This window comes from Schistocerca gregaria, chromosome 5, assembly GCF_023897955.1.
Source record: "Schistocerca gregaria isolate iqSchGreg1 chromosome 5, iqSchGreg1.2, whole genome shotgun sequence".
Lineage (NCBI taxonomy): Eukaryota > Metazoa > Arthropoda > Insecta > Orthoptera > Acrididae > Schistocerca > Schistocerca gregaria.
The window spans coordinates 278,181,522-278,207,951 of record NC_064924.1 but is presented as its reverse complement, the minus strand read 5'-3'; the positions used below and the strand labels follow the sequence as shown (position 1 = coordinate 278,207,951).

Sequence of the window (26,430 nt, the reverse complement as noted above, 5' to 3'; positions counted from 1 at the left end):
TTTGACCCTGACCTACATAGGGAGAAACGACCCATGGTAAAATAAGGGAAATCAGAGCTCGTACAGAAAGACATAGGTGTTCGTTCTTTCTACGCGCTATACGAGATTGGAATAATAGAGAATTGTGGAGGTGGTTCGATAAACCTTCTGCCAGGCACTTAAATGTGATTTGAAGAGTATCCACGTAGATGTAGATGTAGACATGCAGCTCTGATTATTTACAGATGCAATTGAACAAATGGCAAAAACTTCCAAATTACCCTTATGGAATCCAAACTGACTTTTATCAAGAATATTGTGTTTATTACCACAATCCATAATCCTCTTGTACATAAGCTTATCCAGAACTTTAGGAAGACTTGTTGACAGTTATATTGTCCACATCAGTGGCATTTTTGTTTTTCATTTATTTTATTCATTTCTTAATCATTTCTGTTGTGATACAGGGCACAGGTGTTTGAGCGGCTAATTTTGTTCTGTACTGATTTTGTAGAATGTTCAGGGCTTCAAACATAGACCATTTAAAACCAGTCTGATCAGCTACTGTCCAAAAATGGTTGTTGTACTTTCAAAAAATGGTTGCTGAAGATACTGGCAACTATTTCATCTTTTTCTACCACACTGCTGTTATAACTAACTTTGATACTGTATATATACTCCAAATTTTTGCATGTCTGCCTTTTAACACCTTCCAAATTGCTTATATTTTATTATTTAGATCTGATGAACATGCTCTTGGATTTTTAAATCACATTATTTAGGATTCTATACTGTAATGTGTAGTGCTCTGTGGCCTGAGGTTTATTGGAACTTGGAGAAGTATAAGATTTACAGGATGTTTTGAACCCCTTAGTGAGCCACTGTCTTGAGCAATCACTAAGTTTGTTACTTTTTGACATTCTCTTAGGAAATACAGCTTCAAACAGGGTAACAAATTCAAAATTAAATTTGTCATTGACATTTTGAACCTGATACGCTTTGTTCCACTCCACCTGCTGGAAATGCCTGCTGAAGATCTGTAATTTCACTGTTGATTAACGTAAAGGTTGGTTGATTTGGAGAGTAAAGGGACTAAACAGCAGGATCATCAGTCCCTGATTAACGTAAAGCAGCAGTGTTTTATTGAACTACAACCAACAAAGAATTATGTGGAAAAATACATACAGAAGTTTCCATTGCTGTGTTGTTAGTCTCACACTGTGCTTCAAGCGCCTTCTTTGTTTCAGAAATGGGTTCACGAGCTTGAGCAATGCTAACGTCGTTGACCTAGAATCAAATTAAGCATACTATAATAGTCATCCATTTATTACTTAACAAACAAATATTTGGCGTAAAACTGAATCTTTGCACTTTATTTACTTCATGTCATCTGTGATAGATTATATAAAATTAAAACAGAGAATGTACTAATTATTTTTTCTGAAAAACAGGTCACATCCCCTCATTCATAAATAGTAAGAAATGATGAAAAATGCAAACTGGATAGAATTACTCATTTTCTTTTTTTTTTTTAACTTTATTTGGCCAGTTCTGTCTCAAATGAAAGGGGATTAAGTCTGCAGGTCAGTTTCCTATACCAACTTCACAAGAGATAATAGGTAAGTCATTAACTCCACCAAAGTCAAACAAGTGTAAGACTTGTGTGGAGATTTATTCCTTGTGATATGGTTCATACAGTGAACCAATATTACTTAACTGCTATAACTTTACTGTTCTTCATCTGATCAGGATAATGAGAAACCTGCATATAGTTACAACTATAGAAACTGAAAAACTAATAAATACATGCATTTAAATCATGGTATTAGTAATTCCAGACCCATATATAATTTTGTAGAATTACCACACATTTTAATGTAACAAATTAGTTCTCATTACGAAGATGTTTGTCAAATCTATGAAAATGTTTGACTGTATAACTGATTTTTTGACTGTTAGTTGTATAAAAGCTCTTTGGCTGCTTTAACTGGTGAGCATTATCTTTGTTCCTCTTTTTTTCTGCTAGACAGGAAACATTATGTTAAGGCAGAAGATACTGTAAGAGTATCGAAGATACAAATAAGTGTGGCTTAATTTTTAGTTTTTACAGTATGGTAATTCTACACTTACAGCTGTATACGTTATTACACAGGTTAAAAACACCACCACCTCTTTTATTAGTCAGCAGTTTTGAAGGGCTCCTTTGTGATTAAAATGTTTGTTAAGTTACAAGGAAATATACCAGTACAGTTAAACATTCATGCAGGATAGTTCATCATAATGAAGAATCTTAAGGATTAGTCTAGTGTAATGTATAGTGTCTCCCAAAGTGTATCCTCATTCCCAGTAACAGACTTATGACAGGCTAGACTTAAAGAGGAAGTATGATACAGTTTGTCCCTATCAGGTGAGAAACTTTATGAATGAAAAAAATAAAATAAAGTAATTAAATACAAAGATTCAGAAGTTATTTAACATGAGACCGTAATTTGACATGTGAAACGAAATACAACTTTGAATAATGAATATACGCCATATAGTTTCATACTGTTGCACATGTTTGCAATACTGTGATAGTCTTAATTCATTCATATCTGAAAAATGAATTCCTGTTTCTTTCCACGTAATCCTGTCATACCAGAAGCAGCAGCACAGCTGTTCTTTTCCTTTTATGTATATTCTGTTGCATGCATTCGACTAAACATGACCTTAAAATATTTGAACAACTGAAATAGATTTCCTATTCTCACTGCTCCTGTTTGTAACTCATTAATAATCCATCACTTTCATCATTACTTAAACAATAACCTTTTGTGACCTACTTTGCCATGTGGTTATTAATTTTACCTTTTGATTATGTACTAAATATGAGATATCTTTTGACATGTCTTGCTAGTGGTATAAGTGGAAGAGAGAACACTAACGTCAAGGATCTACAGAACACAAATAAATAAACAAATAAAATAAAAGTAAATAAATAAATGTCTGCTGTGTGTTGCAGCATTATTACTGATAAAAGTTAGTCATGCTCATACTAAACATAGCATCATTTACTTTAGAGCAAAGAGTTTGGGCAAAGGAGAAAGACTTTAAACCCTAAAATACTACCAAAGCTTTACAGAAAAAGCATTACAAGTAGATAGTATTAAATTACTTACCATATTAAGAGCACTTTTTCTTGATGTACACAGCAGCCTGGATTTGCATGTGTGCATTTTACTCAGTATAATGTTTGAACTCAGAAATAACAAATTCAAGAGTAAGTAAATGAATGACTCAGTGCTTTGTGAGATACAAACAGCCTGAACCAGTTGCCTAAAGTACTAGAAAAGAATTACTTTTCACTTCTTATGTTGTGTGAATAATTCCTTGATAGATACAGCAGATGCAAAATGCAGTAATGAAGCACAGCATCGTAAAAACATTCACTTCAAAGACAAAATATTAAAATCTGCTAGCCAGCTCATGAAACTGCAGCAGTCTGGGCAGATCTGGTGGAAATGAGAAAGAAAACTGTACTGTGTTCCTCTGGAGCATGCCTGTTTCATACAGTACACATATATACTCTGCAAAACACTGTGAAGCGTATGGCAGTGGGTACGTCGTGTTATACCAGTTGTTAGGATTTCTTCCCATTCCATTTATATGTGGAGAGCACGGGGAGAATAATTGCTTGAATGCCTCTGTGCATGGCTGTAATTATTCTAATCTTATCCCCATGATCCATATGTGAGCAATACGTAAGATTTATAGGATATTTGAAAGAGTAATCATTTAAAGCTGAGTCTTGAAACTAAGTAGGCTTTCTTGGGTTAGATTACTTATATCTTCAGGAGCCTGCCTGTTCAGTTTCTTCAGCATCTCTTTGACCTTTCCCATGAATCAGACGAACAAGTGACCATTCATGCTACCCTTCTCTGCGTATGTTCAGTATCCCCTGTTAGACCTATCTGGTACGGATCCCACATGCTTGAGCAATTTTCTAGAATTGGTGATATGAGTGATTTGTAAGCAATCTCCATCCAAGATATCATGCTGCATCCTCTCGACCAAAATTTCCTCTATCCAGCCCCAGATTTCACTTGATACCCCATAATATGATCATACTTTTGACAATAAAGTGCTCTTCAGAAGTTCTGAGTGAGTTCTTGCTCCCTACTTTAGCATAATCCCTGTCCTTAACTTTCTGCATCACTATTCCAAAGAAGGAACTGCTAATTTTGAAATCTACTGATGCTTCATCCTTTCTTGTGTGTTTACCTCAGCTCTGATCTAGTTGTTCCATTTTTGATGCGTAGTAATGTGTCCCTTTGCAACCTCCCACATTTTAAAATAGCTGAGTATAATGACAGTGAAAAACTTATGTTTCTGGTTGATGCATAATAAATCATTGCATCAGTGTGTTTATGTTTACGACTCAAAAGTGTATTCTACTATCTTCCGGATAATGCCGTATCATGTGAAGTAACATGGGTTCTCGACAATGGTCTGTTGTTGGTATGAAGTCTTGTTGTTTGGTGCGAGGAAACAAAATACATGTAGCATGTAAAATGATTCACATATATTCCTATAAATTTTAAATTTTGCAAAAAACTGAGCTTAACAACAGGCCATATTAATAGGGACATGCTGAGCTGAGAGGTTCGGTGTCTACATGGGTACATGTTAGACCACAGATCTAAAGGTTCTGGGATCCTCTGAATTGCTCTTACAATTTTCACTGACAACTGACATGATTTTCACTCCAGTGAATGCTGTTTATATGGAGATATCAAGTGACACAATGTCTCTGATTCTTCCCACTATAATTGTGTGGATGAATTGGTTCTAGGGGCAGAGGCCTATCATTTTGGAACATGCCTATTAACAATCCTGACTTTGTTGGAAACATTTTGTTTTCATATAAGACCACCTTTCATCCTTATATATCACTACAACGTTCAAATTCAGGGCTCACAACATAGGTTCGAAACTGAATGACTGACGTGAGCAAAAATTGAGGTAATACCCAATACTATTGCAAAAATATTTAAACTTTCTATGCAGAAGAGCAGCTTAAGTCTATGAATACTGAAAGCATCAACAATTTATAATGCAAAAAATAAAATTATGGACACATTCTTATGCACAAAATGACAGAAAAGTTTCTCATAATATTTTGTGCTGTAAATGTACAGTGTAGACTCATATTGAAATGAAGCATAGATGATAAACAGTTCACAAAACAACAGATTAGAATCTTTTGAAATGTGTGAAGGTAAGATAAATAGATAAAGCAACCAATGAGGAGGTACCGAATCAAACTGAGGAAAAATGAAATTTATGTCACAGTTTGACTATCAGAAGGGACCAGTAGATACTACGTCCTAAGTCATCAAGATGCAAAGGAGGAAAATATGGAGGTAAAAATTATGGAGGCACACCTAGGCAAAAACAAAGTAGGCCAGGTAAAATGAATGTAGGCTGCAGTAGTTATTCAGAGATGAAGGGGCTTGCACAGGATGGACTGATATTGAGAGCTGCATCAAACCAAATCAGACTGAAAACGAGAAAAACACCAATGACAGATTTTGTTTGCTATGTTCTTTGCCAAAAATTTAATACATTTATGTCTACTATATTTGCGAGGTGATCTTTGGACAGCTTCTTCTTTGGATCTACACAAAATAAAGGAAAAAAAGGGCTACAGTAAACGTCTGTACACAAGTCTAAGGAACATAAGAGCCTAGCTCATGAGAACAAGCAGCTAGTGATGTGTATCACAAATGGTAAGTAATTGGTGAATAAATATGCCACACTAACATAGTGGTAAGGATACTGAATAAAAGAATGAACTGCAAATGGCAGTAAATCTGTGTCCAGCCATTCCGATTTAGGTTTCCCGTGATTTCCCTTAATTGCTCCTGACAAATGCTGGGGTGGTTACTTTGAAAGGTTATGGCCGATTTCCTTCGCCATCCTTGACACAATCCAAGCTTGGGCTCCATATCTTATGACCTCTATGTCGACAGGACATTAAACCCAATTTTCCTTCCTTCCTTCCAGGAAATGAATATTTATTGCTTCTTACATTATTTTAAATATATTTACCTTCATGTCACTCCATTCTGCCATTTCTTTACTTTTTTCTTCCTCTGTGTATTCCACATTTCCATTTGCACCATGTAATTTCTTTGAGGTTATGAACTCAACTTTCAGCACTTATTGCCCCATAGTACTCTGAATCTTAAAAATTAAACCACTGTAATTTTCCAATCTTTCCATATACCTTTGTCTTTTCTGATTACAGATTTATAGTGACTTTACATTCCTCCAGCAATTGCAGATCTGGCTCTTCTTTGCTTCTACTTGGTATCGATTTCTTTTAGTGAATAAATGAAAAGAAATGCTAAAGTCTAGAAAGGGAACCATGTTTTATGATTGTTGCTGCTATCAGAATGTTTCAGTTGTTCCTGTTTTGGCCAATGATATTTATACACTCCTGGAAATTGAAATAAGAACAACGTGAATTCATTGTCCCAGGAAGGGGAAACTTTATTGACACATTCCTGGGGTCAGATACATCACATGATCACACTGACAGAACCACAGGCACATAGACACAGGCAACAGAGCATGCACAATGTCTGCACTAGTACAGTGTATATCAACCTTTCGCAGCAATGCAGGCTTCTATTCTCCCATGGAGACGATCATAGAGATGCTGGATGTAGTCCTGTGGAACGGCTTGCCATGCCATTTCCACCTGGCGCCTCAGTTGGACCAGCGTTCGTGCTGAACGTACAGACCGCGTGAGACGACGCTTCATCCAGTCCCAAACATGCTCAATGGGGGACAGATCCGGAGATCTTGCTGGCCAGGGTAGTTGACTTACACCTTTCAGAGTACGTTGGGTGGCACGGGATACATGCGGACGTGCATTGTCCTGTTGGAACAGCAAGTTCCCTTGCCGGTCTAGGAATGGTAGAATGATGGGTTCGATGACGGTTTGGATGTACCGTGCACTATTCAGTGTCCCTTCGACGATTACCAGAGGTGTACGGCCAGTGTAGGAGATCGCTCCCCACACCATGATGCCGGGTGTTGGCCCTGTGTGCCTCGGTCGTACGTAGTCCTGATTGTGGCGCTCACCTGCACAGCGCCAAACACGCATACGACCATCATTGGCACCAAGGCAGAAGCGACTCTCATCGCTGAAGACGACACGTCTCCATTCGTCCCTCCATTCACGCCTGTCACGACACCACTGGAGGCAGGCTGCACGATGTTGGGGCGTGAACGGAAGACGGCCTAACGGTGTGCGGGACCGTAGTCCAGCTTCATGGAGACGGTTGCGAATGGTCCTCACCGATACCCCAGGAGCAACAGTGTCCCTAATTTGCTGGGAAGTGGCGGTGCGGTCCCCTACGGCACTGCGTAGGATCCTACGGTCTTGGCGTGCATCCGTGCGTCGCTGCGGTCCGGTCCCAGGTCGACGGGCACGTGCACCTTCCGCCGACCACTGGCGACAACATCGATGTACTGTGGAGACCTCATGCCCCACGTGTTGAGCAATTCGGCGGTACGTCCATCCGGCCTCCTGCATGCGCACTATACGCCCTCACTCAAAGTCCGTCAACTGCACATACGGTTCACGTCCATGCTGTCGCGGCATGCTACCAGTGTTAAAGACTGCGATGGAGCTCCGTATGCCACGGCAAACTGGCAGACACTGACGGTGGCGGTGCACAAATGCTGCGCAGCTAGCGCCATTCGACGGCCAACACCGCGGTTCCTGGTGTGTCCACTGTGCCGTGCGTGTGATCATGGCTTGTACAGCCCTCTCGCAGTGTCCGGAGCAAGTATGGTGGGCCTGACACACCAGTGTCAATGTGTTCTTTTTTCCATTTCCAGGAGTGTATTATCAAATAGAGTCTCTGTCAGACATCCTTATCTGTCTGTCAATCACCACTACCTTATTTGTCTGTCAATTATCATCATCACTGTTCTGACATAGGTATTCTGCTAACATATTTTGCCGTCTTACAAGGAGTTGTAACTTTTGTCTGATTGATTCTGCAGTATATATTATTCCTTCTTGTATATCTATGTAAGCCAACATATAAAAATCCAACTATGGAAACAAATATGAGATGTCCTGTAAGTGAAAGTTAATGAATAATTCTTAGGAAAATTGTCTACAAATGCTATTGAAACCCTTTTGTATCATTTCTTAACATATATTTGTTTGGAAGAAAATGTCTCTCTCTCTCTCTCTCTCTCTCTGTCACACACACACACACACACACACACACACACACACACACACACACACACACACACACCTCTACCTCTCAGCCTCTCATTGTAAATTTTTTCTTGGGTGCATAAAATGCATAAAGTAAACAGAATATTTTACTATAGATCTCTGTGATTTTCTTAGAGAGTACAATTTATTTACACAACAGTGGTTGACATAAATGTACAGTATCAGATTATAAGTGATCAAGAATCAATACATTATTGAGTTATAATGTATCTGTTACACAACGCCACAGTAAAACAGTTTGCATATGTACTGCAATTATTTTCATTTGAGCTTTTATGTCCAGATAAAACACTTTAATAACAACATATTGATTTTTGTGCATGCATGTGTCTGTGGTGAACAGAAGTCATGCATGGAGTAGTAAGTGCTCAGTAATGCAAATTATACAACAATTGATTTTAAATAAAGCATACAACATGAACTACAGGAGAAGCAAGATACAGTAGTGCAAAGTTCAGATTCTACAATAGATAATTTCAGATGTCATGCACAGCTCACTTTAGTAGTTACAGATTACAACAGCATTCTGATTTACAAGTAAATACAAGAGGTTCTGCAACAGCTCTTCATTAATAAAATATGCGCCAAAATAAAAATCATACATACTGCAGGTTTTTAGAATTTATGATAAAAATTAAGCTTTACAAAGTTGCATACTTCAATGATGATAAAAATGCCATAGTGTTAAACAAATACTGGAATGGTAGGGCACAGCAGTTTCTGAATATACATAGTGAATGCTTAATTGTGCTACTTTAGAGGGCTTAATGCACAGAACTATAACTCAGTTATTTATTGATCAAAGAGATGTCAGATAATCATGTCCCTTAAACTTTCGAGTTCTGAGGCTCCCTCCCATTCTAATATTAGTATCTCCTTGTCTTGGTCTGTTCAACTTGAAGCTTTCAGATCTTCGAATTTTGGATAAAGGTTCCAGAGTCCTCTCAACCACCTGAGGGACTTTAGGAGGAATAAGCCGGAGTGAGTGAGAAGCTGACTGGCTTTCAACCAGAGAATCGAGAGAACTACTGTAACCCGACTCCGAATGAGGGTTTGTTCGCTCAGCATCCAAAAAGCGACGTCCAGTACTGGAGTTGCTGACCTTATGTCTTGAAATTTTATCTAGACTAGATTTTCCTGCAGCTTCAGCATAATCGTCAGGTTCATAGAGAGGATTCATTTTGAAATGTGGGGAAGCACTTCGTGACCTTAATGATGCATGGTGAATGTCTCTTTCCATAATTTGCTTTTCCAGACCATATACTGCAAGTTGTGCAGTATCACTTACCTGGGATGTATTATTTCTTGGTGTTTGTTCTCTTGCCATGTGCCGACTGGGTGGCTGTGATTTTTTTTCAGGCTCTGGTGTTTTGGAATTTACGTAATAATCTCTCCCGTACCTAAAAGCAAAACACAGTATACTGAAACTTCCTTATTGTATTCTGAAAGAAGCAATAAAACATAACAGTAAATTACTTATAATCTTGAGTTCACTATGGAGTGCTTGAAACAGCTATTAATACGCTACAATGACCTTCTTTGCTTGATATTATAGTTCTATTTATTTTCAATAGTTTCATTACAGTGTTCCTCCCTACAGCAAACATGAGAAGGAATGTTACTTGCGGACTGCTGCTCTCCTAAGTAGTAATCGGATTTTTATCAGTCACAGTCTGGATTTTAAAATTACTTCTTTACTGAGGCAGCTATTCCCTGAGCAAGCAATAAAATTTTGAAATTGCGGAACTATCACCAATTGGGAACTTTGGTGACTTATCAAAGGCATTTGATTGTGTTAATCACAATATTCTATCACAGAGTTGTTTTTATGGTTTATGTGGCTATGCACGTGCCTGGCATAGTTCTTTCTTGTTCAAGACACAGGAACATTGGGATATTTAAGAAATACAAATACAGATACCACCTGCATGGGAAGAAATCACAATGACCCTTCCACAAGATTGGAACATGGGGCCATCCTGTTCTTGCTCTTTGTTCATCATCTTATCAGTTCATTAGAATCAGAAGGCAGAATTAGACCTTTCTGCAGATGGTTCAAATATTAACATCAAGCTGAGCAAAGAAGCATCTCAAGGAAAGATAGTAAATGATACAATATGCAGTCAAAAGTATCTGGACACCCCCAAAAACATATGTTTTTCATATTAAGTGCATTGTGCTGCCACATACTGCCAGGTACTCCACATGAGCAACCTCAGTAGTCATTAGACATTGTGACAGAGAGCAGGTTGCAGCACTCCACAGAACTCATGGACTTCGAACTTGGTCACATGATTGGGTGTCACATGTGTCATACATCTGTATGCAAGCTTTCCACCCTCCTAAACATCCCTAGGTCCACTGTTTCCAATGTGATAGTGGAGTGGAAACATGAAGGGACATATAGAGCACAAAACCGTACATGTCGTCCTCATCTATTGACTGACAGAGACTGCCGACAGTTGAAGAGGTTAATAATGTGTAATATGCAGACGTCTATTCAGACCATCACACAGGAATTCCTAACAGCATCAGGATCCTCTGCAACTACTTGAGCAGTTAGACTGGAGGAGAGAAAACTTGGATTTCATAGTCAAGTGGCAGCTCATAAGCCACACATCATGCCGGTAATTGCCAAACGACGCCTCGCTTGGTGTAAGGAGCATAAACATTGGATTATTGAACAGTGGAAAAACGTTGCGTGGAGTGATGAATCATGGAACGCAATGTGGCAATCCGATGGCAGGGTATGGTGAATGGCCGGTGAACTACATCTGATGGTGTGTGTAGTGCCAACATTAAAATTCGAAGGTGGTGGTGTTATGGTGTGGTCACGTTTTTCATGGAGGAGGCTTGCACCCCTTGTTGTTTTGTGTGGCACTATCAGAACACAGGCCTACAATGATGTTTTAAGTACCTTCTTGCTTCCCACTGTTGAAGAGCAATTCGGGGATGGCGATAGCATCTTTCAACACAATTCAGCACCTGTTCATAATGCATGGCCTGTGGCAGAGTGGTTAAATGACAATAACATCCCTGTAATGGACTTGCTTGCACGGAATCCTGACCTGAATCCTATAGAACACCTTTGGGGTGTTTTGGAATGCTGACTCTGTGCCAGGCCTCACCAACCAACATCGATACCTCTCCTCAGTGCAGCACTCCATGAAGAATGGGCTGCCATTCCCCAAGAAACCTTCCAGCACCTGACTGAACACGTGCCTGCGACAGTGGAAGCTGTCATCAAGGCTAAGGTTGGGCCAACTCCATACTGAATTCCAGCATTACCGATGTAGGGCGACAGGAACTTGTAAGTCATTTTCAATCAGGTGTCTGGATACTTTTGATCACATAGTGTATGTTGTTAAAGATGTGAACTGGTTTTTCATAAATGGACTAGTTTCAACATAAATAAATAAAAATTGGAAAAAGAAAAAGTCCCAGCTCATTCAGTTTAGGACCTTAAAAAATATCCCACAAAAGAGAAGAAGAGAACAGGAGTTTTAGGAAAAAAATGTATGGCATGTTGTTTATGATCTTCTGCCACATTACTAATTGTTGTGTGACTAAGTAATTTTCATAGCAGTTGGACAGTAGGAATTTCATTGCATGGTGGACGGGCAATAAGGAAGTTAGAATCATTACCACAAAAGAAGGCAGCCAAGACTTTTGGGAATAATAAAAAATCCACAACAAATTTGCCCTTGTAGTCACTGGAGTAATGCTATTTGCTAACGGGTGTAGCATGTCTAAGATAATTCACTTTGCATCTGTCTATATTTGGTGCAATATAGCATAATATTCTGGAGTAATTCTGTTCAAAGAGAAGCATGAAAGCTCACTTAAAAAGTTAGGATTGCTGATTTGCTATTGCTGCAAGCTTCATGTTCAGAATAAACTGTTCCATTTAGCCAGTAAACAATAGACAGACAAGGGGTCTTTATGTAAGCTGTAACTCAGTGTCTACTGTTGAGAAAGGTCTCCATTACCTTACAATTACTGTTCCCAATCAACTACCTCAATAAATATAAAGCCTAAAGTTGCCAAATGAGCAGCAACCAGTCGCAAGATCATGTTTTCTTTATTTACTTCTGCATATCAATTTCCACTGATTAACAGTCATCATCAGTGCTTTCAACGTGTATGTTCCCTGAGTAATAAAACTGTCTTAAACAGACATCAAACATGGAGTCCATGTTTGACGTTTTAAGACAGTGTCATTACTCAGGGAACATACACATTGAAAGCACCGATGATGGCTGTTAATCAATCGAAATCGATATGCAAAATTAAATAAAGAAAACACGATCTTGCGACTGGTTGCTGCTTATTTGGTAATTTTATGGTCTATGGTCGCTGCACAACTTGGGAACCACATGGAGCCCCCCATTCAGAATATAAAGCCTGCTGTGACACCTAGCAGACTGTCAAGATTACAATGATCTAGTGGTCAGTAAGTCTGTTCACCATTGTGGTCTGGGCTCCACGTGGCTGCTTTGCACATCTATCATAACTAATCATGTTGTGTGATTTTGTTTATATTTCTATGGCAATGGCTCAAGCTTAGTACAGTTCTAGACAAAAATGGTTTTCAGTCCATCCTGATGACAAACTTTGGTATTAAGTATTACGTATTCTACATGCTTGGTGGTGTCCTCACTATGGACCTATGGAACAAAAAGTAGATATCTATCTATATATAAATGGGCAACAAGTGAAACGTGGCAACAGCATTGCCAGCTGTCAGGGTTCTTCCCTCGCTATAAGTTTGGAAATCAACTGAGGTACCCAGTGCCTCAAAGTTTTCAGATGTATCAACTGAGTACTATTTTGAGACCAGTAATGTTACTATTTAAACCACTACAGTAAGTAAAAGGAAAAATTGTACATAATACATATTCACATGTTCTCACATCTGTAGCTTTAAAAAATAGGTGAAAATATTCTTGCAATAATGCCCAATCCTGAGCCTGTTTAAGATTTTTTGTTACATAACCAACAAATTCTGTGACCAAAATATTCTAATTTAAGGATTGCCACAGATTTTTAAGTAGTAATTAAATCAGTGCTCTTGCTGCCTAGTAGTTCACTACAGTGTACAGATTCTGCTGTGACTTTAATAAGTACAAACAGAATTTTATGTGATACACTTAACAACAAGAGGCTTTATATTTTCAGCTCACCTACCATCAAGATGACACAGTGATTGTCTTTCTTCTACACACTTTATCACATATCCTCTCAGGTTACAGACTTTTCCTACGGTGAAATTTCAAAACACATTTGTCTCGTACATTATCATAATGGCACTAACAACTGTGAAATGTGCCTACATTATTATAAATTGGTGAATAATTACATACCGCTTAAAGTCAAGGTCTTGTGGAGCACAGACGATATGGAGAGGTTCTGCAATGGGACGTGGCACCATATTCTCATCTTGTAGGTCTGGAAACTCCCTAAAACACAAATAAGTGGTTATTACAGTATAAATGAAAAAGAAGTTGCTGTGAAATAAAACTGACTTTTGCCACCAAGTAAATGCAGAATGAATAGGTAAAGCTTACCAAATTCCCCCCCCCCCCCCCCAAATGGTCCTTGGGTGGACTGCCGGTTCATAGTGTCCAAAGTCACTTTATATCCCCCCCCCCCCCCATGAGCCACATACTATGTGATTTGTGCCAGAGGGCACACACCGGCGACTGCAGAGGTAATGGAATCAGTGTGTGTGGTAATGTAAATGTAGTTACTCTGTCCATCCTGGTCGCCAGACCATTATCTTTGCTGAGTGTCTTCTTAATTAGACCCTTTGCTTGTTGCCAAGCCTTGCTGAGATTATATTCACAGTCCCGATTGATGAGATTGTGTGCTACAATCCTGGTACTTTCATATTCCATCACATGATTGTCAGACAAATGGTGCTCTGCAACTGCTGACTTGGCAGGATACATCAGCTGAGTATACTGTTGGTGTTTTTGGCATCACTCTTCAATAGTGCACATTGTTTGCTCAATATGTCTTGTCACTCTGGCATTGAATCTGATGTATCCCAGGATTCTGCAAACCAAGGTCATCTTTGATTCTTTCCAATAATGAATGTGTTTTAATGGGTGCGAAAAGACAGATTTTACTCTGCACTTTCTTCAGTATGCGTCTTATTTTCCTGATAGTGTATTGGTGTATGGTATAAAGACAGTGGCCAACTCTTCCGCCATGACTTTTCTGTCTCCACGAGCTTAACTGTAACGGTGGAGTAGACCTGCCTACACTGCCATTCTAAGTAACTGTTTTATTCAGAAAATAGTTCTGAGGTGTTCCACTTCCTGGGACAGATTCTCATCAACAGAGATGGTACACACCACCTTTACTAGTGTTTTAGTACCCCCATTTAAATGTAAAGGGTGGCATCAACTGACTGCATGCAATTGCAGGTCAGTGTGTATTTTCTCCTGATACACATTGTGGCCCAGGGTGTCATCAGCTTTTCACTTGACCCAGACATCCAGGAATGGTATAATTCCTTCTGCTTTGGTCCTCATAGTGACTTTGATGTTGGGATGTATGGAATTCAGATGTGAAAGCAATTCAAGGAGTTTGTCTTTTCCTTGTGGCCAGATGATGGAACAATCATCCACACAATGGAAAAAATAGACAGGTTTCCATTTGGACGATATCAGGGTTTATTCTTTGATATGCTTCATCTACAAATTCGCAACAACAGGCAAAAGTGGGCTGCCCATTGTGACCCCTCCATTTGTTCATAGTATTCTCCATAAAATAGAAAATACATGAACACCAGGACATGCCTGTAAAGTCTGTTGTCTTCACATTACATTTCTGACCAATGAGTTCTAGTTATTCTCACAGAGGCACCCTCGTAAATAGTGAAATGACTTGATGCTGGGATTTACTCACATAAGGGTTTAATATTGTGTCAGACATTTTACCAACAAATATGTGGGACCCACTAATGTTGCTCATTGGATACTATGAACCGGCAGTATATCCATAGACCATTCAATCACCAAATACACCCAGAGAAACAAGAAACACAGCATTTTTCATATGATGTGGTAGTCAATCTTGGAGGTAAATGTGGATTTTGAAATCTACAGAGAAGATGTGGTCATTACAAGAAAGTAGAGAGTAACTAATACAGCACACTAAACAAACCTGTATGTTCCTACACAGAATCTTGCACTAAGTAATGGAATGTTTTGATGAAATATCTCTTTCCGACAAATTAAAATTTTATAGTTTCTGATCTTCAGTGGCACTCTACAAAGCCACACAGATGTGTTTAATAGATCACTTTGGACTCCTTTCAGTGAGCAATGTTAGTCCTACAGTACTGAGTTTTAAATGTGGTTTGCAAAAGTCAAAGCCAGTTAGCTTTGTGTGTTTGCCATGTGTACAAGAGAAATCCACAATTTTCCATTTGTTATGTATAATGAATTTGATAATTAAGACACAAAAGGAATTACAGATATTGGTTGCTAATGGGCACTGATTAAACAAATGCATCAATGCGGAAAATTGAAAATTTGTGCCAGACCGGGATACAAACCCAGGTCTCCTACTTTCTAAGCAGAAGTGCTGACCCCTGCACCATCTGGACACAGCGTTCATTGCTACTGCTTAAATATCCGTAGCACAACTCCCGTCAGTCCCAAATTCACAACTTATCCACTCAGTACTAATGTAGTACCCCCTGCCCATTATCCTCATTACTTATGGTGCTTCACCAATTCCCAGAATAGTTTGCACCTAGTGTGCATCTGCACTGAAGAGATCATAGGCCATCCTCATCTTAATTATATATAGTGTGCAGCAATAGTGTGAGGACATGTCCAAAAGAACAGACGCCACATATAAAGAATTTGCATGGTAGTAGCATTACTTAATATAACACTAGGAACAAAAACAACTTCTACTATCTACAATTTAACCTTACTCTTGCACAGAAAGGGACAAGGTATACAAAAATGATGTATTTGACCATCACCTTGGGCTGGCAGATAATGAAAACTTTAAAAAGAAATTGGAATCATTTCTTTTTGAGAAGTACTACTACTCCACAGATGAATTTCTGAGCAGCTAGTATGTATGTGGTTGGGTTACATTTATCACATTTTATCATAGATTAAGCTTAAAACAAAATATATTATCCAAGTTTACAAGAAGCAAAATATTTATATTGCATATATTTTACCTACTTGATATCTTTCTGTTTACTCTCTTCTCTGCTATTTAGCTCCTTTGTTGTTCCTTTTTGATGCTTTTATTTACCGAGGCCTCACATCTCCCTGTCTTCATTACTACTTTATTCTTTGTTTCTCTGGCTCTTTTCCCAATCCTTCCTTCATTGTGAAAATTGTGATTTGTTCTCCTTATGCTTACTAAAATACCCTCCCCCCAGTACCTATCCCTAGTTTTATCTTACTACTCTCTGTATTTAGCAAATTTCATTGCTCCTCCTCTATAGTTTACAACTTTAGGAAGTTATGACATTCGTTTGTCCCTAGCTTTGAAAAGACTGAATTCCCATAAATCCCTTTCAATATCTGAAACAGAACAAATTTACTTGGAAATGAGAGCAATGCATACCTTTATTAATGCTCTCATGAGTTCATGTCTGCCTGTGTCTGTATATGTGTGGATGGATATGTGTGTGTGTGTGTGCGCGCACGAGTGTATACCTGTCCTTTTTACCCCTAAGGTAAGTCTTTCCTCTCCCGGGATTGGAATGACTCCTTACCCTCTCCCTTAAAACCCACATCCTTTCGTTTTTCCCTCTCCTTTCCTGATAAAGCAACCTTGGGTTGCGAAAGATTGAAATTTGTGTGTGTGTTTGTTTTTTATTGTGTCTATCTGCCAGCGCTTTCTCGTTTGGTAAGTCACAGCATCTTTGTTTTTTATGTATATTTTTTGCATGTGGAATGTTTCCCTCTATTATATTCCTCTCATGAGTTCTGTTTGATATCTACATCTATAATCTGCAAACCACCATGAAGTGCAGGGCAGAGGATACGTCCCACTGTACCAGTTATTTGGGTTTCTGTCCATTCCATTCACATATGGAGTGCAGGAAGAATGATCTTGTCTCCATGATCACTATGTGAACGATGCATGAGGGGTTGTAGAATATTTCTAGAGTCATCATTCAAAGCCAGTTCCTGAAACTTTGTCAGTAGACTTTCTCAGGATAGTTTGCATCTATCTTCAAGAGTCTGGCAGTTCAGTTTCCTCAGAACCACTGTAACACTCAGCCACAGGTCAAAGAAACCTGTGACCATTTGTGTTGCCCGTATATGTTCAGTATCCTCTGTTAGTCCTATTTGACATGGGTCCCATACACTTGAGCAATAGTCTACAATGGGTTGCATGAGTGATTTGGAAGCAATCTCCTGTGTGGACCTTTTGCTCTTCCCCAGTATTCTACCAATAAACTGACATTTACTGCCTACTTTATCCACAACTGAGCTTATGTGATCATTCCATTTCATATACCTGCACAGTGTTACACCCAGGTATTTGTATGAGTTGGTCAATTCCAGCTGTGATTCACTGATATTATAGATTTTTTTTCATTTTGTTAATTTACATTTTGGAACATTTAAAGCAAATTACCAATCTTTGCATGACTTTGAAATCTTATCGACACCTGACTGAACACTTATACAACTTCTTTCACACTGTACTTCATTGTAGATAACTGCATCAACTGCAGTAAGTATGAGGTTACTATTAATACTGTCTTCAAGGTCATTAATATACAATGTGAACAGCAAGGGTCTCAACACACTTCCCAGGGACACGACCAAAGTTACTTCTACATCTGATGACAACTCTGCATCAAAGATAACATGCTGTGCCCTCCCTACCAAAAAATCCTCAGTCTAATCACAAATTTCACTTGAGACTCCATATGACTGAACTTTTGACATTAAGTGTAAGTGTGGTACTGAGTCAAATGCTTTTCAGGAATCAAGAACTACAGCATCTACCTGACTGCCTTGATCCAAAGCTTTCTGTATTTCATGTGAGGAAAGTGTGGAATGGGTTTCACACATTTGATGCCTTTGGAATCCAAACTTCTCGGTATGGAGGAGGCCATTCTGTTCAAGATACCTCATTATGTTTGAGCTCAGAATATGTTCTAAGATTTTACAACAAATAGATGTCAAACAAATTGGAGAGTAGTTTTGCAGATCACTACTTCTACCCTTCTTGTAGATGTCTGTTACCGGGGCTTTCTTCCAACTACAGGGCACAGTACTTTTGCTCAAGGATATATGATACGATTATAGTTAGAAAAGGGGCTAACTCAGTTGCAAATTCAATACAGAGTCTGAAAGGGATTCCACCGGGCCCTGGAGCTTTCTTCAGCTTTAATGACTCCAGCTGTTTCTCAACGTCACTGACACTAATACAGATTTCACTCATCTTTCTGGTGGTACAAGGTACTCCTGGGCTTTCCTTCAAAAAGGAACACTTGAAAACAGAGTTAAACTGGACCCTAACTTTGGAGCCACTACCAGGCTTTACATATGATCAGAATTTCTGTAGGTTTTGTTAAAGATCATTTGACAATAATCTGCAATGGTAGTTACTGAAAGCTTCACACCTGTCCTCTTGACAGTCAAATGCATTCAGTCAGCATCTCTCTGTCTAAAATCCTCTGCTTTATTTTACACCAATTATGCATTAAGACTACTGTTTCTTTGCAGTGACCGTATACCATGAAGGGTCCCTCCCATTGCGAACTGTTCAACTGGATACATACACTCTGTGATAAAAAGTACCTGGACACCTCCAAAAACATATGTTTTTCATATTAGGTGCATTGTGTTGCCACCTACTGCCAGGTACTCCACATCAGTGACCTCAGTAGTCATTAGACATCGTGAGAGAGCAGAATGCGGCACTCTGTGGAACTCACGGACTTCGAACGTGTTCAGGCAATTGGTTGTCACTTGTGTCATACGTCTGTATGTGAGCTTTCCACACTCCTAAACATCCCTGGGTCCACTGTTTCTGATGTGACAGTGAAGTGGAAACCTGAAGGGACACGTACAGCACAAAAGCGTGCAGGCCGACCTTGTGTGTTGACTGACAGAGACCACCAACAGTTGAAGAGGGTCATAATGTGTGATAGGCAGACATCTATCCAGACCATCACACAGGAATTCCAAATTTGGATTTCATGGTCAAGTGGCTGCTCATAAGCCAGACATCACGTTGGTGAATGCCAAACGACGTATCGCATGGTGTAAGGAGCGTAACATCAGACGATTGAACAGTGAAAATCTTTGTGTGGAGTGACACATCATGGTACACAATCTGGTGATCTGATGGCACTGTGTGGGTATGGCAAACGCCCGGAGAACGTCAGGTCCCAGCTTATGTAGTGCCAACAGTAAAATTCGGAGGTGATGGTTTTGTGGTGTGGTCATGTTTTTCATGGAGGGGGCTTGCATCCCTTGTTATTTTGCAGCACAGGCGTGCATTGATTTTTTAAGCACCTTTTTGCTTCCCACTGTTGAAGAACAATTTAGGGATGGCGGCTGCATCTTTCAACACAATTGAGCAACTGTTCATAAAGCACGGCCTGTGGTAGAGTGGTTACATGACAATAACATCCCTGTAATGGACTGGCCTGCACAGAGTCCTGACCTAATCCTATAGAACACCTCTGGGATGTTTTGGAATGCCAACTTCGTGCCAGGCCTCACTGACTGACATCGATACTTCTCCTCAGTGCAGCACTACTTGAACAATGGGCTGCCATACCCCAAGAAACCTTCCAGCACCTGATTGAACGTATGCCTGCGAGAATGGAAGCTGTCACCAAGGCTAAAGGTGAGTGAACACCATATTGAATTCAAGCATTACTGATAGAGGGCACCACAAACTTGTAAGTCGTTTTCAGCCAGGTGTTCAGATACTCTTGATCACATAGTGTATCTATCCGATGCATGGGCGCCTATTCTTTTAAACTTGAGCCAGCGTTCCTCTACATTCCTCTGCCCTGTGCTGATAGCTTCCAATTCTTCATTGAGATATGACACTGATGTTTTATCTAATTTTCTGCTCCTGCGGAAGTTGAATGCCCGCCAGAACAAATGAATCTTGATGGCCAATAGAGGGCAGCGTCGCCATTGCATTGCACTCACCTAGTGAGTGTGCCACTGTCTCACCACTTGACTACACTGGCCAATAGTGCCATCATGGTCGGCATGAATACCACCACATCTAGACCACTCAGTAATCGTGTACTTTATCCAATAGCATTTGCTTTCTATCTCCTCTGTACTTCTGTCTACTTACTGACAATTTCACATTGATATTGGTTTTTCTCTCTGGTCTTGTTTTGGATTGTGGTCGTACTTGATCTGCTGACAGGTCCATCAAACTTCGTTGGACCCTAGACTGCCTTGCTTTTGTTGTGTCGGATCTGCCTGTTGCTCGATTCCTGTGTGAGTTTGAGGCCCAACTGCAGGGGGTCTTCCAGCCTTGCATCATCATCATCATCATCATCATCATCATCATCATCATCATCATCATCATGTCTAGCCTGTTTGCTGATGTGTGCACTGGTATCCAGCAACTTGTGGATACAGCATATATCTTTCTGTTTGTTTTAGGTTCCCTTTGTACTAAGGTAATCATTACTGCCACAACCACATCATGATCAATGATACCGGTTGTGATATGAACATTGTCAAAGAGGTCAGGTCTATTTGTTGACATTACATCCACTACATTTCCAGCTTAATGGGGTTTCCAACTATCTGTTCTAGGTAGTTTTCAGGGGAGGGGTTTAGTGTAAAGTTTCACAGGACGTCTTATCGTGCCCAGCAGTAATAAAACTGTAATTTTTCCAACTGATTGCTGGATTATTAAGATCTCCACTGATGATTACAGTATGATTGGTGAACTTACGTACAAGTGAACTGAGATGTTCTCTAAAGTTTTTGAATACATTAGGAGATGAGTCTGGTGTGCGACAGAAGGATCCAATTACAATTCATGACCACTCATGACACTGAGTCTTGCCCATACAATCTCTTATGAATCTTCGATTTGTACGATCTCGATGGATTTGAGTTTCTCATCGACTGCAACAAATATGCCACCTCCATTTCCCATTAGTCTATACTTTCGATATACACTCAAATTTCCCCCCAAAATTTCATTGCTATCAATTTCAGGTTTCAACCAGATTTCTGTACCTAATATTATGTGAGCTTCACTGATTTTCAGGAGTGTTTTGAACGCTGGTACTTTGTTTCAAATGGTTCAAATGGCTCTGAGCACTATGGGACTTAACATGTGAGGTCATCGGTCCCCTAGAACTTAGAACTACTTAAACCTAACTAACCTAAGGACATCATATACATCCATGCCCGAGGCAGGATTCGAACCTGCGATTGTAGCGGTCACGCGGTTCCAGACTGAAGTGCCTAAAACCGCTCGGCCACTCCAGCCGGCTTGTTTCAAATGCTTCAACAGTTAACTGCTAGGATATTAACACTCCTGTGGGAGGCATTTCTTATGATCTTACACCAATATTTCTGGGCCTCCTAGAGGTATCATTATGTAGAATGGATGCAATGTTGGTTAATCTAAAAAACCCTTGTGCTCACCCCACATACAGACAGCTACCTGGACAGCAGTCTCTGATGTGTAGTGTGCATCTGACCCATTTAGGGGCACTCTATAGATCTCAAACCTATGGCTCAAGTCCAGGAAGTTGCAGCCTAGCTTGTCATAGAAACTCTGAAGTCTCTGGTTCAACTCTCAACTCAGAACCAAGGGGTCTCAATCAGTTCTGGGGACAATGCTGCAAATTGTGAGCTTTGCTGAAAGTCCACGTGCAAGGCTGGCCTTCTCAACCTTCCCTACCAGTCTGTGGAATGGCCCAAGTATGACCTCGGATCCCAGATGGCAGGCATCATTTGTTCCAACGCGCTTCACAATCTGTAGTTGCTTGCATCCTGTTCCCTCAAGGGTTGTTGGAATAGCCTCTTCAAGATACTGAAAGAGGCCCCCAGACATACACACTGAGTGCTCCTGGTGCCCTTCCATGTCCCTTGCTGCCATTTCCCTAAGCGGTATCATCACTCGCCATTCGTTTCAACTGATGGTGATTAATAAACCCATACCCTTTTGCATTTGCCTCTGCATGACACCAGACAAAACATATTTCCCCCCAAAAATGTGAAATGAGTCCCATTGGCTCAGTTTCAGTTTTACTGAAAGACAGCACTTCGAATTTGTTGGTTAGGGAGATAGGTATAACACCGGAGTCCTTCCTTGTCCCCGGACACATTGTACAGGTAACTTAGATCTACCGCTGAAATGACACTAGTAGTCAAGTGGATGAGTAATGATAGACCCCATACTTTCTGCAGAGGAGACAAGACCCACAGGAGAGAATAGTATTTGTGGTACCTTTGGTACTGGTACCTCAGGCTCATGACCCTCGATAACTCTTCTGACACACTAATTCAAAGCAGCTGCCTATCATTTGACAGTAGTCAGGGCTGCCTATCATTTGACAGTAGTCAGGGCAATTTACAGCTGGTTATAAACATCAACCAATTCATCCCATGTTCGAAAATGGCATTTACTGTGGGGCTGCATTTTGGCTGGTGCAATGTATTACAGGACAGTGAACAAATACCTTTAAACTGAGCCTGCTGTTGAGTTAAAGAATTACTAATTCGATATAAGAATTGAAGCAAATACACAAGATTAAGACGACAGAAAAACCTGTGGCAAAATTATTAAATTCATAAAACATTTTGAGGTTAATTAAAGTAATTAACAAATTCAAAATATAGAGTTAATTTACAGTAAATTTTGATAATATATACATCTCTGTAAGGGAAAATTAAATGTAAGACAATATGTTAGTGATAATCAAAACTAAATCACAAATGCCAATTTACTAAAAATTAGATTATGCAAAGAACAATGGTAACTTCTGAAAATTCTCAAAAATGCACATTTGTTTGCATTGATATACAATGAAATTCAGGACGATCTATGATTTGATACGAAATAAGTTATCCAAAAACACTCATACCAGTAACTTATGAAAATATAGTTTTGTAAATGGCAGAAAATTTTCAAAAATTACCCATTTCTCATGTAATGAAGCAATGAAATTAGAGAACATCTGGTTATCTGATTGTTTACTCAGAATCTCATGCTGAATTTAATGCTCCCCATGTTTTTAGCAACATTTCATTATCAGAAACTATTCTACCATTTGTACAAGATATATGAGATATACGAGACAGGCGACTTACACTCAGACTTCAAGAAGAATATAATATTTCCAGTTCTGAAAAGACAGGTGGTGACAGATGTGAGTATTATCGAACTATCAGATTAATAAGTTACAGTTGTACAATACTGACACCAATTTTAGGCTCCATACAAATTTAGGAACATGTGAGGCAGTACTCAATAATTTATTTTAGAAGTTAAAAACACTGTAATCCTATGTTTGCAGCATCAGTAGCAACAGTTAAACCTTTTGACAATGATCACTGAACTACAGTTTTTGAAATCCTGAAAATATTGGGTCTTAAAGAACAGGGACATGAGTGTTATTCAGAGCTTGAACAGAAACCAGAGTGCAGTTATGAGAGTTAAAGGATGTGAAAGGGAAGCAGTAGTGGAGAAAAGAGTGAGATAGAGCTGTAGCTTGTGCACTGAGCAGGCAGTAAAGGGAAACAAGGAGAAGTTTGGAAGGGTAATTTAAATTCAGGGAGAAGAAATAAAAACTTTGAGCTTTGTCAATGACTTGAAACAGCAGCTGAATGAAATGCTTAGTGTCTTGAAAAGAGGTTACAAAATGAACATCAACAAAAGTAATAGAATGTAATCGAATCAAGTGGTGCTGATAGAAGTAGATTACAAAATGAGACCCCCAATAGCAGATGATGAGTTTTGCTATTTGGGCAGAAAAAATACCTGGTGGTGTCTAAACAGTGATAATATAAAATGCAAACTGGCAATAACATTTCGGAAAATGAGAAATTTGTAGACATCAAATGTAAATTCAAGTCTTAGGAAATATTTTCTGAAGCTATTTGTCCAGAGTGTATCCTTGTACAGAAGTGAGACATTAACATTAGAAAGTTCAGAGAAGCTTTTAAAAGTAGTGCTACACAAGATTAGATGGGTAAATAAAGCAACTAATGAAAAGGTGCTGCATCAAACTGAAGAGAAAAAAAAATGGCACCACTTGAGTAAAAGAAGGGATTAATTGGTAGGACACATCCTGATGCATGAAGGAAATATCAATTTGGTAATGGAGAGGAAAGTTGGGGCCAAGGAACTGTAGAAAGAATACAGTAAGCAGGTTCAAATGGATGTAGGTTGCAGTAGTTATTCAGAGGTGTAGAGGCTTGCACAGACTGGAAAGCATAGAGAGCTGCATCAAAACAGTCTTTTGACTGAAGACCACAACAACAATGGCAACATAGTGGCATTGCACTACCTTTCAATAAACTTGTGACAATCTGGGAAAAGTTTATATTGACATATAGATTACTATTGGCATTGTCGGTATCTAGTTTCTGATTGCCATAGACACACTCATTAGAAGTACAGACAAAAAATTATGACTTCCCTAATAGTATACTCACACAGATGCCTCACTGCTACTGCTCTGGCTGCTTGAGAGCTTCATTCTATTGCTGAGTCGTTTTGAAATGTTTTCTGGGGAGTATGGATTATTTGGCAATGGTGGAGCAGTTTCCCATTTCTTGTGTTCCCTTTCTGCAATTGTACCTGTGCATAACAGAAGGAGTTCAATACCATGTGTGCAGTTAAAACAAAAGTAAGTTTCCCTGTTTAATTACATAGAAATGTTTGAGTGGAGGATACTATAATTTTCATATTAACTAGTTTCTTGTCCTACTGACAGCTGTTATTTGACATTAATGACCGATCATTGTAGTTTCTGCACAATAATGTATGCTTCATGTCATAGGTACTACAAGGAATATTCTTCTTACCTTACTGTGTCAACATGTTATCCATCATCTATTCATCGTTTCAGAAGACAAAGAAATGTGTGTGATACAGACGATTTTTCTATCCCATCTACAAGTAGCAAACTTAGTACTGTGGGCATCCACAGCTGCATAAATGTAAGATGATGAAAAAGACCACTTCAGCTACACGATAAATATTTGTAATCCAATAAGTTTCACAATGCTACACCCACACCTTCATCGATAAATTTGTATATAAACAAGAGCAAAATGAATAAATATCCCATTTCAGTTAAAATGTAGCTTAACTGTACATGAAGCTATACAGGAAAAATTATGTACTCACATTTATTTCATAATTTATTTCAAATGATAAATGACCCAACATTCTTTTTCCAATCCTGATGAAATTGTTCACCATCATGAGTTTGGTAGTCCAATTTAAAATAGAGCACAATGTAGGGAACATCATTCTGATACAGGAAGTCTAGGATAAGAATCTAGAATAAGAATGAAGTGGTTGACCAGATGGATATAAAAGATAAAAAATGATACGTGTAGGTGGTGAAAGCTATTCACCCTGGTAAGGTAGAATGAATCTCATAAAGCAGAGCCTGTACGACTGTGTGACAGGTAACAATATTGCTTACAAAATACACCACATTCAAGATAAAAGGAGGACTGGAGAAAGAAATACTTAAAATCTTGAATAAACTTACAAAAAGGGTAACAGTGTCACAACATGAGGTTTCAGCTCATTCATCTAGTTGGCCACTGCAGACCTCATGGTGTCTTGGAAATGTTACCCTTTTTATATCTCTGTATAAGACTAAGTTTTCCTTGCTCTGGTCCTTCTTTTATTTAGATGATGGTGTATTCTGTAAGCAGCATTTTATCTAGACTTGACCACTGTTACCTGTCACGTGGTCTTGCAGGCTCTGCTTTATCAGATTTATTTTACCTTACCAGAGAAACACATGTTTCATCAACTACACATCATTTGTTTTATATTTTCAGTCCATCTGGTTTATTGCTTTATCGTTATTCTAGTTTCTTGTATCAAAATGATGTTCCATGCGTTATATCTTTCCCCAGTCTTTGTTTTAGCTGGCTGGTGTATTTTAT

The 26,430-nt window shown here is 39.1% G+C and overlaps 1 protein-coding gene and 1 long non-coding RNA gene across 17 annotated transcripts in view; one reads left to right on the top strand and one right to left on the bottom strand.

Annotated features, from left to right (window-relative positions):
• The window catches only part of LOC126272953 (uncharacterized), a 960,200-nt gene that overhangs the window by 22,023 nt on the left and 911,747 nt on the right, over nucleotides 1–26,430 (bottom strand). For all 16 annotated transcript variants that reach the window (XM_049976256.1, XM_049976259.1, XM_049976258.1 and 13 more), the window contains 4 exons: nucleotides 24,955–25,099; nucleotides 13,651–13,746; nucleotides 9,576–9,687; nucleotides 1,165–1,266 (listed from right to left, as the gene is read on the bottom strand). In XM_049976256.1, the coding sequence (XP_049832213.1) occupies nucleotides 1,165–1,266; nucleotides 9,576–9,687; nucleotides 13,651–13,746; nucleotides 24,955–25,099 (455 nt within the window). The remainder of the gene's footprint in view (nucleotides 1–1,164; nucleotides 1,267–9,575; nucleotides 9,688–13,650; nucleotides 13,747–24,954; nucleotides 25,100–26,430) is intronic.
• Nucleotides 1–26,430, top strand: part of LOC126272955 (uncharacterized) — a 72,335-nt gene that overhangs the window by 45,440 nt on the left and 465 nt on the right. The window lies entirely within an intron of this gene.